Source organism: Fulmarus glacialis, unplaced genomic scaffold (assembly GCF_000690835.1).
Source record: "Fulmarus glacialis isolate BGI_N327 unplaced genomic scaffold, ASM69083v1 scaffold20473, whole genome shotgun sequence".
Classification (NCBI taxonomy): Eukaryota; Metazoa; Chordata; class Aves; order Procellariiformes; family Procellariidae; genus Fulmarus; species Fulmarus glacialis.
The window spans coordinates 65042-84006 of record NW_009202645.1 but is presented as its reverse complement, the minus strand read 5'-3'; the positions used below and the strand labels follow the sequence as shown (position 1 = coordinate 84006).

The 18965-nt window shown below is 36.5% G+C and overlaps 2 protein-coding genes across 2 annotated transcripts in view; one reads left to right on the top strand and one right to left on the bottom strand.

The window, feature by feature from the left end:
* Nucleotides 1-18965, bottom strand: part of NF1 (neurofibromin 1) — a gene marked incomplete at both ends in the record, with an annotated part of 82066 nt that overhangs the window by 7557 nt on the left and 55544 nt on the right. Inside the window, 13 exons of the mRNA XM_009574374.1 lie at nucleotides 50-181; nucleotides 685-811; nucleotides 1179-1319; nucleotides 2293-2397; nucleotides 3084-3195; nucleotides 3322-3383; nucleotides 3593-3807; nucleotides 4971-5250; nucleotides 5478-5618; nucleotides 7188-7381; nucleotides 8438-8640; nucleotides 9397-9737; nucleotides 9978-10410. Coding sequence (XP_009572669.1) covers nucleotides 50-181; nucleotides 685-811; nucleotides 1179-1319; nucleotides 2293-2397; nucleotides 3084-3195; nucleotides 3322-3383; nucleotides 3593-3807; nucleotides 4971-5250; nucleotides 5478-5618; nucleotides 7188-7381; nucleotides 8438-8640; nucleotides 9397-9737; nucleotides 9978-10410 — 2486 coding nt within the window. The remainder of the gene's footprint in view (nucleotides 1-49; nucleotides 182-684; nucleotides 812-1178; nucleotides 1320-2292; nucleotides 2398-3083; nucleotides 3196-3321; nucleotides 3384-3592; nucleotides 3808-4970; nucleotides 5251-5477; nucleotides 5619-7187; nucleotides 7382-8437; nucleotides 8641-9396; nucleotides 9738-9977; nucleotides 10411-18965) is intronic.
* EVI2A (ecotropic viral integration site 2A) lies at nucleotides 13999-14763 on the top strand. Its single transcript, XM_009574371.1, has one exon. The coding sequence runs from the start codon at nucleotides 13999-14001 to the stop codon at nucleotides 14761-14763; it is 765 nt and encodes a 254-aa protein (XP_009572666.1).

The window sequence follows — 18965 nt, the reverse complement described above, 5'->3', positions numbered from 1 at the left end:
CTTTTCAGTTAGCACAAATTTAAAAGAATGTTTGTTTGTCTAATTTTACCTGCCAGGTAAGCCACACTCTGGGTGTTCACCTCAAACTTGTCACAGTTCCTATGTTTGTTAACCAGAGCTAGTAGTGTATGTAAAATCCTTACTGTTCTTGCTACAGTGGTAGGAGAAGGATGCCTGTACCCTAAGAAATGAGGTTAAGAAACCAAATATTGTACTTAATTTTAATGCATATTTATGAAGCATTATTATTTTGAAAATATTTAGAAATATTTTTCAGCATGTTCTCAGGGAACTTCATGTAAAGGGTAAGGAAGTACAATGCTAACAGAAATTACACATTCAAGACTAATTTTTTCTGTCCCTCCCCCCAAAAATCACATAATTTCAAATGTCTGTCCATATATTATAACTATTATCTCACAAATCAATTTTCTAAAAGAAACAGTGAGCCTGAACATAGGCAAACACACAGAGAAAGACAGCATTCTTGAAGGAAGTAGTAAAGATCATGTCTATGGGAAACCTGGCAAAGTCCTTTAGTCAAAGAACATTTAATTCTGTATCTATTCTGTGATCCAAGTTACTTAAAATCCATCAGCCATTTTTTCCCCTTTATCCTTGGACTTGTTTTCATTTCTGAATTAAGAGTGTTCATCTAAAATGAACGGCAATATGTATTCTTACCTTTCAGGAGGTGTCCCACTAGTGCGAAGTTAAAATTGGAGTTGAAATTTAGCCCAACGAAGTGATCCATCTGCTTGCAGTGCCATTCGAGTGGCCTCCTGATCTCCATAAACACCTCTTCTGGGCTCTGACCCAGAAAAAATAAAACACAGGAGCACCTCATCTAAAGTTACTCATCATATCTCAAATTTTTTTTTTTTTTTTAAAAAGTGACAAAACAGTAATTTTAAGAGTTTACATCACAATAGCAAACACACTCTTTATTAGAACACATCTATACATTTCTGTTCCAGTTTAGAACAGAATAATGAGAGCTTCATCTCTACATCTTAGTTTTACTGTTGATATTACGCAAGTGAAACAATTTCTAACGCAAATTTCAGTTTTAGTTGCTTAACTACTGTCCATGAGGACAAGGAAATTTTTTTCTTTTTCAACAGATCTAACTGCTTACATAAACTAAGGGTTAGCCCAGCTGACTGCTAACAGCTTACCTTATCATTGAATACTCGAAGGCTATCCAAGGTATGCAGATTCTGTTCAAGTAGTGCTGTACCTGCTGAGTACAAGTTTACTTCATCTAGCTGCAGTACTGCCATAGCTACCCAAAAGAGGGCCTTGTGCATAGGAGAATCCTAGAAGAAAAAAGAAAAAGCCACGATTTCACTTTCAAGTCAGTTCCTGTAAGTCAAAGACAAATAAGACTGACACGTGGTTTTGTATATGCATTACTATCCTTCCTGTAGCAGGTTCTGTCCTCAACCACATCCATTCCATCAATACAGATGTACATAGGAACCTGCAGTCTTAATGCACTTAACAAGTGAATGGTAGAAAGCAAATGAATTTCAAGCCTTTCACCTCCCCCGAAACCGTTCCTTCTCTCCTGTATTCCTTCCCTTGCTCACAAAAATGTCAGACACATATTGCCCTACACCAGACTGAACAGAAATGTGTCTTTTGTTACCAATTTGAGAGCACATGTTGAAAATGGATTGCAATTCTGCACATATAACTGACCAGGCAATTTCTTCTCCAAATCAAAAAAGCATGCAGGAGGAATTGGAAGTCAACAGATTCCAGGTCTCTTAAGTAGCAGATTTTTCTAGGAACGAGTTTTATTTACTAACAGTAAATATATGAGGCTCTTCATTAACGGCATACCCATTGGTATGCTGATCAAATAATGAACAAGAAAGTAATATACAGATGGCTAACTTAATACCAAATCAAATAAGACTAACATTTATTACAAGCCATGATCTGAAAAGCATAAATTAGCAATCAAACATTTGAAAGCCAAGACTGAAAATGTTTTGGAAAGAATTAAGACAGCCTGTGGTACAGTCTTTGCCTATATTGCTATGGCCCAGTTTGATGAAGCAGAACAGTACATTCTGAAGCATTTTTAAAGCCTTTGCACAGGTCCCACATACAAACATCTGTGACATATTTCCCATATGTAATACTTTCGAGCATGAGTCATAGCAGTGAAGTGTGAACTTCAGATACCACAACACTTACTTATATTTTTGGGATTATACCCATAAGTAGAATTCTCATTTACAAAGTATGTTCTCTGTTTACTCCAAAAATCCAGTTGTTTACCTTATTAAGAAGAGGCTGCAGCTTGGTGAGTGCTATAACTGTAGCTTCTATTAGAACTTGGCTATTGTAATTATCAGGGCCTTTTAAACAGCTCTCAAGTCCTTTTTTGTCGGAAAAAAAGAGCAATTAAAAAACAAGCATAATGAGATTTTGCTTTGTAAAAAGAACGTCAAATCTCTAAACAATAACTGTTTCTCTCAATTAGTTTACAAAGCTTGAGCTCATTTTAAACAAATTCTCCAGGACTTTCACAAATGGAGATTTACACAGAAGTGATATATGTATTGCAGAAAGCAATTGCAGAACGTGTATTAAAAAAGTAAGGGTGCAGAATAGGGTGCAAGAATTAGAGAATAGCTCTTTTACAATTCAGATGCTGTTCAATTCAAGTTTCTGTCCATAAAACTCTAATAAAATGCTTAAAGGAAACATTTAGCACACTGTTTACTTGCTATGGAACACAACCTTCTTTGGGAAATAACGGAACGTCATTACCAAGCTAGGCAGTCCGTTTCAAAGTTTGCTTATACGAATGCCCTGCTCTTTACTGTATATACTTATAACACATTAGATTATTAACTTCCTTTAAAAAAAGAAAGTTGTGAATCCTGTGCATGCAGCTAAATGCCTTAACAGAAAATTTCGCATTTATTTAAATACTGACTTCTGGATCAATCTCAGTGTCTCAAATTTTAAACTCAATATTGAAAACTACTGTTACTCTAGAAGTCGCAGCACTGATGAAACTTACTGCTATCAAATCAATTTAAGGTATATGGGTCTATTACCTTGCTAAGAATTCGGATTATTTGTTTTATTTGTCCATGAGACACACGTTTACTTATACAGCCAAAGACAACAAGTGCTCTTGGCTGCAGGGATGGGTTATATTGGAATGCAAACCTGTGAAGAAACAGAGTACACTATATTAAACAAATGCACAACAAATAGGCTGTGTAACGAGAAGTTGAGAATTCTAAATATACTACACAGGCGGGCAAGGGTAATGTTTTGAGATCTACGACATACTTTTGAGCTAGTTCAGTCCACTGGTCCAGCCACTTGCATGTTGGAATATCCCTCATACAAGCCTAAAAAGAATAATATTGTTTGAATACATGCAACATTAAGGAAAAGTCTTTTTAAAATTCAGAATGTGCAGTTATTTTAGTTCTCAGAAGTCAGCTACTTAACTATTTATTACCACATCATGGGAGGTACATCTCACTACACTGTTTGCCTGTAGAAAGTGTAAGCAGTGCCATTTTCCCTTATGGATAATTTGTTTTGAACCACATACCTCCATGATCTCCAACAAAGCTTCAGTAACGGTTTCCAACGAAGTCAGTGCAAAAGTCTCCCTTTCATAGGAACCAGGTGAGAACGACCTGTCTCGATAGCTGGATCGGAACGCTATGACTGCGGCTGATTTCACTTTGCTGATTCCAAACAGCAAATAAAATTTGGGCAGAGAGAACTCAGTCAAGCTCAGCCTTAACACTTGCTTGGTCTCCTCTGTTGAAAAATTTTTACATATTAAAGTTAAACGACTGAAATCCAATCCATATTTTCAACACCCTTAGGCTCACCCTCCCATGAATACAAAAGTAGATAGTCATCCTATATGTCACTTTGCACATTCCAATACTGTTTTCTTTGCTACTTCTCCCAGAGTATGCCACAAGAACTGTGGTCTGTTGCATAGCCTGTTGAAACCAGTCACTGGGAAGATGTATTCTAAAAAAGGCAGAAAGAAACTTGTTTAAAGATGTGGTTCTGTGAGACTTCTCATATTAGTTCAGAAAATGGAAACCTGGAGAGTTCCTGCTTTGAAATACCAACAGTACTGTAAGTTCAAACTGCAATCAAATTCTGCTTTTGGCTCTGGCACTAAAATGAAGAAAGCCACTTAAATCAGAAGAAAATGATGGCCCTGTACTAGCACTGAATATTTTAACAATTCTGAACTTTCATTTCATTTCAGTGTACTTCAAATTCATTGTTTAAATGGGAAGGCTTGCCTTTCTCTCTGTGCGTCAAAGCAAAGCTTCTCTTTATATATATATATGTGTGTATTCACACATTCACTCTGTCGGTGTAGATATAAAATGAGCTTTCAGATACTTAAAAAAAAATCAAGATTACATAAACTTTAAATTTTTTTCTGCACAAAATCTAGCCTGGTTTTATACTGTACTTCTGCGGTAAGAAATGACAGCTACATATTTGTTAATGCCAATTATTTTAGGATTGCTAAAACATAGCAGTATGCAAAATACCTGTTTTAACAGTATAGTTTCACAATTCCCTTATGTAATTGATATTTTTGTTACCACATTATGCAACCATTCAAAAGATGCACATCAACCAGTTTTAGCACAGACATATTTTCTCCTTGCTCTGCATTACAGGAACTTACTGGTACATTCTTCTCTTTTTCTAAAACCAGTTACACAAAAAATTTACATTATGCACCTGCTCTAAACCAGACAGTCATTTTTTAATTCCATACTCATTTGTTGTAGATCATATCCTCATTCTGATTTGTATGCAAGCTGAATTACAATGAATGATATTTTCAAACCCTCAGAATAGTTTAAAGAGAGAAAGACAACTCAAATATTTCTTAAACAAACTAAGGATCAATGAGCTTAATTGAAAATCTGAAAAAAACTTACCACTGAAGTGAAGCTGTGAACAAGTGCAAAGAGAATGAATGATGTTGATGACGAGACCATGAGTGGAAGCTCTGAGAGAAAGGGGACCAGTGGCCACCAGTAAAGTAACTACATGAAAGAGGTAGGGGAGATGTGCTGCCACATCCAGAGAATTGTTGAAGGACAGCATCAGCATGTAACGTGCTAGAATAGCAATATCATCCCACATCAGGTGCTGTTCCAGTGTAGGAGTTGGAGACAGACAAGTCTTGTCGATTATTTTACACATCCTTCCGATCACCTGAAAAGAGAGCAACCATTTTGTTTTACTCAAACAAAGAGTACAGCTCAAAATTTCAGTAAAAACCATTACAATTTAACATTCAAATTATTCTATTGCTTGGATCCTTTTATCGTGTTTTTTGCATTATTGCCTGTACTGAATTATCAGAAAGTATCTCAGTGTCACATTATTATGTAAATTGAAATTATTATATAACAGGAAATTAGGGCAAAGAGGGAACTTACTTTGCTTGAAACCAATTTTACATTTCCAGAAGCAAGCGCTACAGCTGTGTCTGCCATAACCTCAGCTTTTATGGATCCTAAGCCTCCTGTGGCACTAGTTTTGATGAAACTGTCCAGCACTACATCAAGGAGATCTGTTATCTGTTAGAGAAAAAAATCTTTTTTATCAGTCAGATTAACTTCATTTTTCCACAGTAAACCATGTTTTAAATAAGCAATCATTCATTGTTTCAGTTGAAGATGCGTAACTACCACAAATTGAAGCATCAGTTTGAGTGATTTGCTACCCTTTCAGAAAAAAGTCTAATGTAAATATTAGAAGTATAAAGGTTAATTCCATCAGGTTTTACTCCAGATCAAAGTGTTTCAGAACTGTGGAGAAACTATAATTTAGTTTGTATTATTTTTATTTTATTTTCCATTTTAAAGTATAACTAGTAAGAAGAAACTGGATTTCAAGTGGGGGAAGAAACACACTTCCAAGAAAATAAGCAAGACCTCTCTGCCACAGATTTTGATTAGAGCACTAGCCACGCGTGAATACAGCTACAAGTAAACAAAGTTTCTTCTAATGCACAAAAAAAAAAAAAAAAAAAAAAGACATTTAATATATGCAGGTAAGAATAAAATCTTCCAAGTGCACAGAGAACTCCAAACGTAATACGCAGGCTAAGATTAACGCTATTTCAGTATTGGTTCAAATTCAGCTCTCGTTATATTATGAAAATTGGTTGAAATTCTGGGTCAACTAAGTCAATGATAAAATTTCCACCGACTGCTGTGGAATATTTAATCTTTTAATTTTGTGTTCTCCATATTTACCTGTTAACAGACTTCCATACTGGACATAACAGTCATATTGCTCTTAATTCGATTTAAGCTTTCAAAATACATTGATTTTTTTGTTTGGTTGGGTTTTTTTGGCCAATTGGACCAAGCAAGAAAATGCACTCATGTATCCATTTGACAGTTCTCCCACATTCTCCAAGAGTAGCTTTGTGATGCTGGGCTGCATCAGTTTGGATGACAGTTAAAAAAAATAAAAATAGTATGACAATGAGGAAGTTGATACAAAGCTTGTGAGCAAGCCTGGTTCCGGAAAGTAAAGCTGGTCACGGAAAGTAAAGCTGGTCTCGTTTGTCTAGACATCTCCTTCATGAATGCCATATATGACGTCAGCTTTATTTTTTTCATTTTCTTTACTTTGCAGGGAGGATGAGGACAGAATTTGGCTAAGTGTTAAGCTGATCAACAGGACGACTGATATTCTACTAATTGTAACCAAAATGCGTCTGTTTTAAAAGTGCAAACAGGGAAAAAAAAAAAAAAAAAAGAATAGCTCTTTCAATACCACGTGCCTAATACACCTCTGAATGCTAATACTTTGTTCTTTCAATTCAGTACCTGTACATTCAGGGGTTTTGACGAAATAATTACTACTAATTGAAATAATTACTAATACCAAAGACTTTTAATTTTCAATTCTCAGTGGGGGCCAGGAACACATTCCTAGAAGCCATTTCACTACTGATTTTATGAAGTATTTTATAGAATGGAAACTTCAGAAGAACTTGCACACTACTCTCCATACAGCTAATATACTTAGGTCATGTCAAGATCCACTTTATTCTGCTGCATTAACATTTAAGTGGTTAAAAACTCTACAATCTGCTTATAAACAAATTGCAGAAAGTTATGTGGAATTTGTACCTGTCCAAGACTTCCCCATATCTTAGCTTGAATGGAAGGATACATCTGCTTTTCATTTATTGTCATTGTTATAAGCTTATCAAGAATAGCAGTGACTCGCTGGCGCTTCGCGTCATCATTGTGTTTACAGAATCGGACCAGATTGGACAGCCAGGGAGTCATGTACTCCAGACAAAGATGTTTCAGTTCAATACCTGAAATAAAAATTCACCTTGTAACACAGAATCAAGCACTGGTCTCTATTTAGAAGTAAATAATTATTTGTGAGCACTTTTCCTTTCAGTTTTATTATCTAAAATAATTACTATCAGAGCTGAGCAAATAAATACTGGGCAAACAGAGAAGCTTCAAAAAGAAATGTACTCTAATAATGACATCCAAGAAACATCTGTAGGAATCTGGCAAGGAGATGTTGACATTTTAATATCTTATTAAGAGATGTGACATAAAAATGTGCACATTCAGTATTAGGCGGGACTACTTAAGATAATTTCTTTTTAATCTTGAGAATGTATTCTCAACAGCTTCCAACAGTAAATTCAGAGCTGTATTATGCCTGGGAAAAAAGCATGACAGAAGTAGTGCAACAGTACCAGATTTACAACAGAGAGATATAATCAATCTGAAAAGATTAATTTTGATATGACTAAAGAACCCTGTAACTCTTCTGCATATGTATATTCTAGAGTTCAAACCTTCACTATCATGGACCTCAAATTTTGACTTCTGTTCTGCAATATTCTCTACTTCTGGTGAATTAATAACAGCCTGATAGAGATCTATCCAAAGTACTCACTGTACAAAAACTATCAACAGTGACATGAAAGACATAATTTGTATTGTGATCTCCCTGAATGAACTTAATCCTCTAAACAAATGAGATGTCTAGTAAGACTTGTTTTAACATTGATTTCAAAGTTTAAAAGGCAGTTGCCTTTTTTTTTTTTTAAATCTACTTCATGAGAAAGGAAAGGGCACATTCAAACGTGAAAAGTAATGTTTTTGCTCCCACAGATGCCATTCCAGTCTGTGAAACCGCCTTGCTTCAGAGCATCACACAACTTGATTATTAAGAAACAGATATAAATGGATAATCTTGAAAACAGCTAGAACAGCTCTAAGAAGCATTTGAAATTTAAACTTCTTGTATCTTAGTAACATGAAGAAGCTTAATTCACTAGGATAGACAGCTACCAACTTACGTCTTTTCAAATTCATGGTTAGCATTAAGCAATACTGGTGTTACTTACTAGATTTGCTAAATCCAGAAATACACTCTTCCAAGAACTCTAAGGTGAGGTGCGGTTCGTTAGCTGCAAGAGTCTTACTAATAGATACAATAAATAGCGTGTTGTTGGCAGGAATACACAGACCTGAAGTTTCCAGTAACTGGCCCTCAATCTTTAAATTAAAGGTACAGGTTAAGGCACATAGAAGATTATAGGCAGCAGACCTGTAACAAAGCAAGCAACGTGACTTGTAATAGTTTTCTTGTACATTTTAAAATATACGCATTACACCAAGGCATCACAGTAGCAGTACCGACATTTTAAAAATCAAATCAATACTGCTATATAAAAGAGTACATTTAAATCCTGAACTTTTTCCCTGCGCCAGTTAAGATTCAGAGACAACAACATTTGCCTTGGAGAAATGAAAGACATTACTCCTCCACTTGCCTTAAACAATTTCGGATGAGGTTAAACAGTATGCTTGAAGGACTTTGTACTGGACTTCTCAGAAAGGCCTTCAGTTCCAGGAAATTCTAAATATTTCCAGGTGCACCTGAGCTGCTAGGAGAGAGACTGCCAAGGGCCCCAGAGGTTGCCACTGAGCCAGTACCCATTCTGAGGTAGTCCTTTCTGAGAAGATCCAAGAGCCTGCTCTAAGAGGTACAGCTCCCACGTTATTAAACAAGTTCAACACCATGAAAATCAAATGTACCTAATAAACATATATTGCAAAGCATAAGTATTTCTCCTTATAAAGAGAAATTAAGTTTCCTATATGTCTTCAGTTACTCTGACCGTATGTATGCCTTTCTTCATCTGTAGAAAACCCAATCTTTCTTTATATTAAAAAGTACATTTTCTTGAGTTGTGGTGAAAGAAAAATTGTTTTGTTCAAGAGAGATTTGCTAACACTAAGAAAAACTTGGGAAGAATTCACATTTTTGACTAAAGTTGGTATTAATTTAAAAGATCTGTACCGCAAACTGGGGTCTGAGCTTCCCAGGTTGAGCAGCGCTATGTTCAGTAGTGTTCCAGGGACATCCTTAGGACGAATTTTAGTATGCTGTGGGATGGAGTCCGGTTGTGACAGCTCCCACCGTGTCCGTATATGAATGATGGACCTAACGATGGCTTCACACTCCTGATGCATGAAGGTGAGTGGTGTGCCTTGGTTGGCAATGGTTAGGGTAAACTGGTTCTCATCAACAAGACATATTTCCTCAATTTCAGAGGCATAGTATATATCATTTAAAAACACCGTTTGTCCCAGGACTCTTGTTCGTTCCGCTGACGTCACCTGCACAGCTGTTGACCCAACCTTAGAAAGAGAATAGAAAAATGGTTCAGCACCTGTTGTTAACAATACAAAGATAGAAAAGTCTGACACGCTTAATTTTATACAGATAAATGTATGAAATTTTGTACTTCCTAAAGAGGCATACTAATAAGTTGTGATTTCTCCTCAAGACAGGAAAGGAGAATTAAGAGACAGTAAAATCATATTCAAATCCTTATAAAAATACAACAATTCACTAGGAACAGCATTAAAAGGACTTACTTTAATAGAAACTTTGGTATCTTTATGAGCCAGTTTGAGAGCATTGTGAAATACTTTCAAGTCCTCCTCCAAAGCCAAGGTAGCTGCTGGGAGTTTCTGCTGGTCGTGTTCGATGTGCTCTGCCAGTTTCCCTGGAGAGTCTATGAAAATAAGCCTTTTGCTTCCTTTCAAACCTGTCAAGAGCCTTTCATGGTATTTGGTGTATTCTCTGACCCAAGAGTTACAGTTATAAATAAAAACTGCTGAGACATTTTCATAAGCAAAGCCTGGAAAAACTACAAACCATTTTGAAAGAAAGTCTGTTTTAAAGCGATTACTGGGGCCAGCGTGTGTGAGGTCCACTACAATTTCATATGGCTTTGCATAGTATGGCTTCAGAGTTAGTAGTACATGGTATATCAATAAATCTCCGTTGATCTGACCAGTCTTGAATCTGTAAGAAAACAAGACAGACATTGATGGGTTTGCATTTTAGATCCACATTACAAACATTTGAGTGGTGTATTACACATACTATTACTATACTAAACCAGACTGATCTTTCACATAGTTCTAAAAATACCATCAATCCAAAGCAATGACACTGGACTGGCAGCTACAGCCTAAAGGCATCTGTTACTACTCTGTCACGGCTCACACTCCAGCCAAGTTTAGTGCCCAGTCTGATGAAGCTTGACTTGGGATTTAACTTCATTTTGAAATGCCATGCAACCTACCACAGCCAAGCAACCTCCAGACAGACAGGAGGTTTATTCAACTAAAAGGAAAAATAAAATCCATGCTGGAGGGCAACAGTGCATCAACTGGATCAAAACTGGATTACATGAAAAGAGCTCAGTTTCTTTAAAAATGAAAGTAAAGTGTAAGTCCCTCAAACTGACTTTTTAACCCCCTTAGAGATTCAAATTATCTATTTTTATATGTGGGAAAAATACATTTATTTCAGAAGTCTTAATTAAGACTAATTAAGCATCCACATACCAACTTTTTCAAAGGGTCTCAAATTCATTTCATTTGCTATATACTGCAGCATACTCTAATGGTTGGTGGAGTGTTTCTAAGCGTTGTCAGTCCTCTGAGTACTACAGAGGATTTGTCTACAAAATAACTCTTTCCAGAAAAACATTCAGATAATACATAAATACTAAGAACTTTTTGATCTCGTTTAACAATTCTCTGAATTTTATAAGACTGGACAGCGATCTAGCTAAACAAAGTCTCCAGAGTTAGTATAGCAGGCAAAATTCTACCAGGAACAATGAATTAAAAATCAAACCCAACAGTAGCTAGTGAACATCTAAGGTACTTTTAAATACCTATCATTGTTTCAAGCTAGCATTAACTCAACTCTTCAAGGCAAACCAACAGGCTATGGAAAGAGCTAATAACACTGTAAGCACATATGTAGTTTTGAGTGTTTTGGGACACTGCTCTTGATAACATTTGAGGTAAACCACCTGAGCATAGGATAACCAAGGAGATAAATTTCATGAACGCAGAATATTTGGTCCTGCCGAAAATACTCTTTTTTCCCCTGTGTTACTTCCTGTTGTTCTGAGAGCTAATTTGGGCAAGTTGGTGTTTTTCCCCCTCTAACGTATCATGGTATAGTTGTTACCAAAAGGAAGTGTGTCATCTCTGTGGTTTTAGTTCTCCACTTAGAGTAAACGACATATAATTTCAGTTACAGATTTGCTTAAAAAACACCAGCATTGTCTAAATCTACTTGCTTTACGTTAATGGTCCTTTGCATCCTAAGAGCAAATATATGCACAAAGAAATTTTATTGTTAAAGGACTAAATATCTGAAATACCAAATTTCTTTTGACTACATCTTGGCAAGGTAAGTACACATTTTTCTTCTCCTATTTTAAGTTCCACTTCAAAGTTTCTTAGATTTTGTAGAAAATTATATGCAAAAGTATTTTTAAAGAAGTTCAAGTAACTCAAAAAGAGTAACAATCTGTAAAAATATTATCTCCTACTGCATTAAGGAAGCTGATATAACTATATTTTTAGTAATGTTAAAGGTTATTCATAATCAGACTCCAAAGAATTAACAGTGACAGTTGCTACTCAGCTCTGTTGTTCCTATGCATTGCAGATCTTACTGTGTACTGGTAGAAGACCTTATCAGTACCTAGGCACAAAGGGTTGAACTAAAAAGAGAAAACCAGCTCTTTAACGATCAGTTCCTTTGCTCTCATGATTTTAAGCGAAGCCCTTAACAACATCAGTTTGTTTATTTTTAAGAGAAGCACATCTGGTCTAGAACACTACAACTAACACTAGAATTATTGTACTCTTGGAGGGAGTAGGCAGAAAGAGAGTTGCAACTCCATTAAATGTTGGAGTATATCTATACCGGCAAACGCGTCTCAGTTCTGCATGTTGTTTTGTTTCAAAAAAAAAAACCCCAGCGCTTTGCTGTTTTTGCTTTTTTTCCTTTTCAAAGTATGCTACAAGGCATCCTCCAGGAAACCCTTACCATATAAAGATAAAAATTCTACCTGAGCTGTAGCTGATTACTAAAACAGTTTCTAGTTCAAACTTAACAATAAGAATTCCTCTCAGAATGGAGTGTAATTTTATGTTATGGGTGAACTGCAAAGTAAAAGATACATACATCTTTTGCTGCTCCTTTGTCATGTAAGGAGAGACACCCACAGTTTGGGCCCTGGTTGCATACCAGGCATATCACTTCCTTCATCTTCCTGGAGAACTTCAGCAATACGAAGGACTGCCATTTGGATTTTGCAAGATAGGCAAGTTCACCCCTCTGATTTTTGGGAGTGAATATATTAAGTTCTTTGGTAGGCATGCTAACTTTTGGCTATGATAAAAGTAAACATTGTCTGGAGTATTTCAAAATTACCTAATGTTACAAACATACAGATATGCTTTGTTACCTTTAAAGTAATAGCTTCAAGAACAAATGTATTTATAAAAATAGCACTGTTACTTTTGGTCATTCTCTATAGTTATTTATATTTGAACCAAATGTAGTCTGTAACATTCAAAGGAAACATTTTGTTCTTAGACATATCTTGTTAATAGAGACAGGTGAAAGCGAGGCACTGGATGGGATAATAGGCCTTCACGTCTGAATGTGTCTCACATGTGCAAACTGGATGAAGTAGCAGTGGTGGTTCACTGCTTGTCTGATTTATCACTATTATTTTGAGGTTATTATCTTAGTATCAGACTGACCTAAAGATCAGTTTCCTGCCCTCCAGACAAATTCAACAGGTACAAATTTGAATACCACACACATGTGAAACAGAACATACTAACAGTAATATCATTTGCATAATTATCTCAGGCATTTTAAAGAAAAAGTCCCAAGATGTAGCATGTTTGTGAGAAAAATTTGTGAGAAGTACATTTGTGATAAATAGCCCTTTGTACAATAAAGCAGAAAAATTAGCAAACAAAAATTTTCCTAGGCATTTATGAAATACTTCAGACAGCTGTGCTAAGAATCATGAACAATTAGAACAAGTCACTTACAGGAACATTTTAGGTTCAAGTTTTTCACTTGACCATCTTTACAAGCATGGTTAGATTTCCCACATTCAGGGGAATACAGGAAAGTAAGAAGCAGTCATTTGTAAACTTCATATGGGTTTCTCCTTTCACTGTGTACAAGCAGAAGTGATGAACGTAAAGTTGTAATACGGCCAGCTTTAAAGAGGAGGAAGTACCACAGGGTGTGCCTCTGCATCACTGAGTAGTTAGTAGGAAACACTTTCTCTCTTTGCTCCATGTTCTTTCTTAATCTTCATGTATTTTCTATAAACATTAAACTGCCAGATGTTCGAGACAACCTATTCTTTCAGAATACCAAGTACTTGAACTTGTCCTCCTACATCCCCTAAAAATGAGGTCAAGTTACATACTACTTTTCATCAAAAAGGCTGCTGCCTACTATTCCCCAAGAAGTCCGATTAAAACCTCTAGGAACTAGCATTTGCTAAACTAATACCATGATTTGTATTTTTGCAGGTGACTAAATAGGAAGATGAAGAGAAAGAGACACAGTAAACCACACTTCACCTTCCCTGTTGTGATAATCCTTTCTTTATGTTTGCAAACAAGTGCAAACAATACCCATTATCCTAGGGTTATAAATGAAACCTGGAATCCTATCAGCCAAAACCTAAGTGGAAGCCAGAACATAACAGAAGCCAATACAAATTCTCCTCTAAGCATTGATTTCAACAGCAAAACGACTACTTTCGAAATGCACGCAAGTACCCTGCAATCCTTATTCTCCACAATGGCCCAAAATTTAACATCTTCCCCTGCCAGAAGTGCTGTTTCTGCCGCTGGAGGACCTAGGAATACCAGCAAACCCAAGACTACAATGACAAAAGAAATATGTGAAGACAATAAGTCTCTTATACTGATTTGCTTCATTGTAATAGCAGTACTCGTGCTTATCTGCACCTTCTTATTTCTGTCGACAGTCGTAACAGCAAACAAAATGTCCTATCTCAAAAAAACTAAGCAAGGAAAACGTAGGCCCAGGAGCAATGGTGATATTCTGGCAACTAACAGTTTATGGCCAACTGCAGCAGGAACATGGCAGAGGATGCCTAAGGAGATAACTGGAACTGACTTGATAATGCAAGACTTAGTATCAGGGAGACATGCTGCGATCCAAAGGAAAATTGAAGATGAAACTACTGAGAAACTCACTAAGGACACAGATAATAAACAGGAAAACAAAGAACCATCAAAGTCACACAAACCCATTTTAACCAATTTTGTAGTTGAGATTTAATTCACACTCAGGTAAAAACTCATCTTTTACCTTTTTTGCGTCATTAATATAAGGCAAAAACTTAGCTTTCAAGTAACAACATGAATCTTAACACAGGAAAGCGAAATTCAGATCTTAGGGTTTTTCCTTTTATGATAGTGGGAATGCAGTAGCACCTTGTAGATCTAGAAGGGAGCAAGACTGTTAAATAGCTTTCTATAAATAGTGTTAAAACCAGTTTTACTCCTTTGACCAGAAATCATGGTGATAGGAGCTGAACAGGATAAAACGAAAGGACAGAAGTGTGCCCATTCTCAAAGACCATTCGGGGGAAAAAAAGGAAAGGACTGTTAGTCTAGTAAATACACCATACCATAAGGTGCCACGTAGGTATAACCATAATTCAGTCACAACTTTGATGCAATTACTGAATCAGGAACTAGTCCCTCTCAAAATGCCCTTTCAGGTTTTTCTATCAAGAACTTCTTAAACCAGTTTAATTGCTTTTGAACCAGATTGAGATTTATGTCATATTTATTGTGTTTTGACTTTGTGTATAAATATATGAAGTTTGTATTATATGTTAGAATATGAGAACTGTTTCAATTTGTTATCTCCAATAAACTAGCAACATCAGTTTTCAAATGACTTATGTGACACTATTTCTCTAAGTCAAAATATTACTAAAAATATTACACAAGGCATTTTGGAATATTATATTCCTATAACATTTACTGAACGTCAGTAAAGGTCTTCTCTGATGACTAGCTGTGATTTCTTGCATCACAGAAACACACTCCACTTTGTCCTAATATAAGCAATTAGAACATGCCAAAAATTTCTTCAAAACCACCACAACTTTTAGTTTCTTTATTCTCATAGAGACCTGGTTTTCCCATATTTCTGGGGAGATGTCTGTGTCTGGTCTCACTACAGCAGAGCTTTGTTGTTTTAAGGAAACATGAGAAGCTTTTCACAGGCTACTTCTTGGGTTAAAGATCTGTTGCACCATGGTTACAAGTGCTAAAACTGCATAATGACAAAGCTCTAAACAACCTGTGCATCTGTAATAAACATTTTTGACACAAGAGATGGTTGTATGAGTTTGAAAGAATCAGGACATAAGACTGAATCCCCAATTCACCTTCCATTACATCATAAATTTATCTGAAAGGGCAGGTAAAGAAGCAACTGAGAAGCAAGACGACAGTACCATGGAAGCCAAGAGAGCACAAGATCTCAAAAAAATGCAACAGCTTGTGTGAAAGGTGGTTTGTGTAATAAGGAAGATAAAGTTGGAAGGAGTTTGCAAGCTTGGCCCAGAACTGGGAGTCATCAGAAAATAAGTTCATTGGAGATGGGAAAAAACCCCCACCCAACTACAGGCAAATTCCAATGAATCTGCCATAAGCCATATATTCAGGCCTTAGAGCTCAAAGGGAGGAGGCGCAACACAACACACAAGTAGAATGGGAGGACAGGGGATTATGTCAGGCATTTCTAAAACACGAGGAGAGAGGCCAGAAGAATAAGGGCAAACTGTGACAGATTGGTGATGACAGCCTAGTACTTAGACGAGATGAACTGAGAACATCTCACACTGGTGACAGCAAGAGAGCTAATGGGCAGGGTCGGAGCATGCTGTGTTGCAGCTACCTTCTCCTTCCCCAAAATGACCATGAGCACATGAGGCAACAGCAGAGGCTGTGCAACTACTAAAAAAAGAATCTGAGATAGCAAACGTGGGAATCTAACCTGGTGTAAAACTGCTCGCAGCTAGGAAGGCAACAGAACTAAACCAGGAGAATGAATCTGTAAGAGAGTTAGCCCGCCTGCGTACAGGAAGACAGTAAGTTGTTAGTAGGCAGCAGATTAAAGGGGTAAACCAGCAGTGTCATGAAAAAAGCAAGCAAAAAAGGAAAGAATCACAATCATATCAGTGGAAGGAAAAACAGGAAGGAAAAAGAACTGTCAATGAGGTAGGAACTGTGGCAAAAAACAGGTGGAGACTTATGAGGGTTGAAGAAAATGGGGATGAGATGAAGGAATCAGACAAGAAACTATGAGTTACAATGTGAGTTTGGGATCAGGATTTGTGTTTGCTGCAGGAGTAGGGAGAGTCTGAAAAAGAGAACTAGTGCAATCAGAAGAGAGGCACAACAGGAAAAGCAGGAGGAGATGAAGAAGCTGCAGAAGAATCTGGCAGTAGCTACTTGGCATTGGCAGAACAAGCTTGCAAAATACCACGAGGACATATATGTGCGGGTTTCTTTTTGCCAGGCAGCCTTTCTAGGCAAAAATGCTCAAGGAGACCAAAGAAAGTAGTTTGGGTTACACTAAATGGTATGGACAAAGACAGACAGTGGGAAAACAGCTGCTCAGAGAGTACAGCCCCCCATTAATGATGGCAGCAGGTACCAAAGCTGTCCAGACACAAAAATAACATGGAAAGTAAGGAGCAGGAGCAGGGCGAAATCTGTAGTTATCTGCCTTTTAATGCAACTACACAAATGAAGATGCGTGAGCAAGCCAGCATCCTCTGATCAGATAGCTTTCTATGACTCATGGTAATGAACCTAAGGTTGCTTTTCCAGTAATAATCATGACAGCACACCAAATGCAACTCTCAAAATTCAGTCAGTAAGATTGAAATCCAATCCAAACTTGTATAATTTTTCACTCACACACAAGCAACTATAACTATTTTCAACAGAGACAGGCAAACAAGTATTAATGAATTTCCACATAATAGGCACATAACAGACAAAAGCCACAAACATTTAAATATTTGAGTTTTATAAAAACAGAGCCGAAAAGTTTGCTCGTAAAGCATGCAAACTCTGAGATAAGGCTCTTAGTAATCTCCCTACACTTGAAACTTCCTGCAGCAAGTGTTGGTAAACTTCCTCTTTAGCTGCAGAACCTACTTCAACATGAAACGAGCCATTTTAAGCTGCTTGACTTTCAGCACACAGTCTGTCTTGCTAATGCTTCAAACAAAAAAGCAAGACGATGCTTGCCTGATAGAAGATCGATGTGCAGGTAAGAATCAACTTCAAGATGGAAAGGCTTAATATTTATATTATTTGGTTTGAAATGGAACTGCACTGTGTACAGCACTGCGTACGTCCCCACTTCAGGGTGTATTCAAAGCTCTTGTTCACTGCCTGTATCTTAAAAGTATTAGGGATTCAAACACATGTTGTTTGATGTTGTTACTATGAACTATCATGAACTCTACATCTAAGTATTATTTGACTGTATTTTGAAAAGAGGGGAGCAGAAGAAAATTAAACTGAATAATTTTTACCTGTTAGAAACCTAACAGAGTTTAGATCATAATGTTCTCAAGAAGCATTAATTTACTACTCATAGGTGTTTACACTTTTGCATCTGAAATTTAATTTTGCATATTTGTAAACCCACAAATATTTATGCACATCAATTTCCCAGGAACAGCTTCACATGACTAGCATTATAGTAACTAATAAATTAGCTCAAATTGCATGAAAGTAGCTTCAGATATAAAAACGCTATGTAGTGGATGTATTTTATGATTTGTTTCATATGGAGACACTCAGAGACCTGAAATTTAAATTGGGGGGGATCCGTTTCATGCCAACAACTTAACATTAACACAATCTTCTTCATTACAAAAAGTGTTCCACATGCAGGAATTTATTTCTAAAAACAATTTAACATTAGAATACTGTTCCATTACAGCATCAGTATTTGGAAACTTCTTAAAAATTATTACGCTCTACCTCTACCCTTAACTGCTCAAGAGAGGCAAGAACAGGAAATAAAAGTTTAAGAGAACTGTAAAGGTCTCGGCTTGTATCCATAAAAACAAGACAATTTTCTTTACTTGTGACAATCCTGTTTGTCAATACTGCGAGTGTTTCATATTTTGTTCCAGATCCATAACCATTTACATGATTGATAAATGTTATTTTGAAACACTCTTAGGACTTCTCTGCTGGTGCCTTTTTCTGATAAGGTGAAAGACGGTAATAATAACCAAGACATTCTCTTCAAAGTCACTTAATTAGAATGTTAAATAATGTTGAAAATCTGCCTGTTGTTTGTAAAGTCAACGACAAACCTGATGATTATGCAAATGGGAACAGACACGAAATTTTAAACAGAGTCTAATATTATTTTCACTATTATCAACATAAAATTGTCTGGTGCCAGTAAAGTGTAACTATACAACAAACGCA

Bases quoted from the DNA above. Each gene is read 5' to 3' on its own strand.
- EVI2A (XM_009574371.1), top strand. From the start codon at position 13,999: ATGAAGAGAAAGAGACACAGTAAACCACACTTCACCTTCCCTGTTGTG.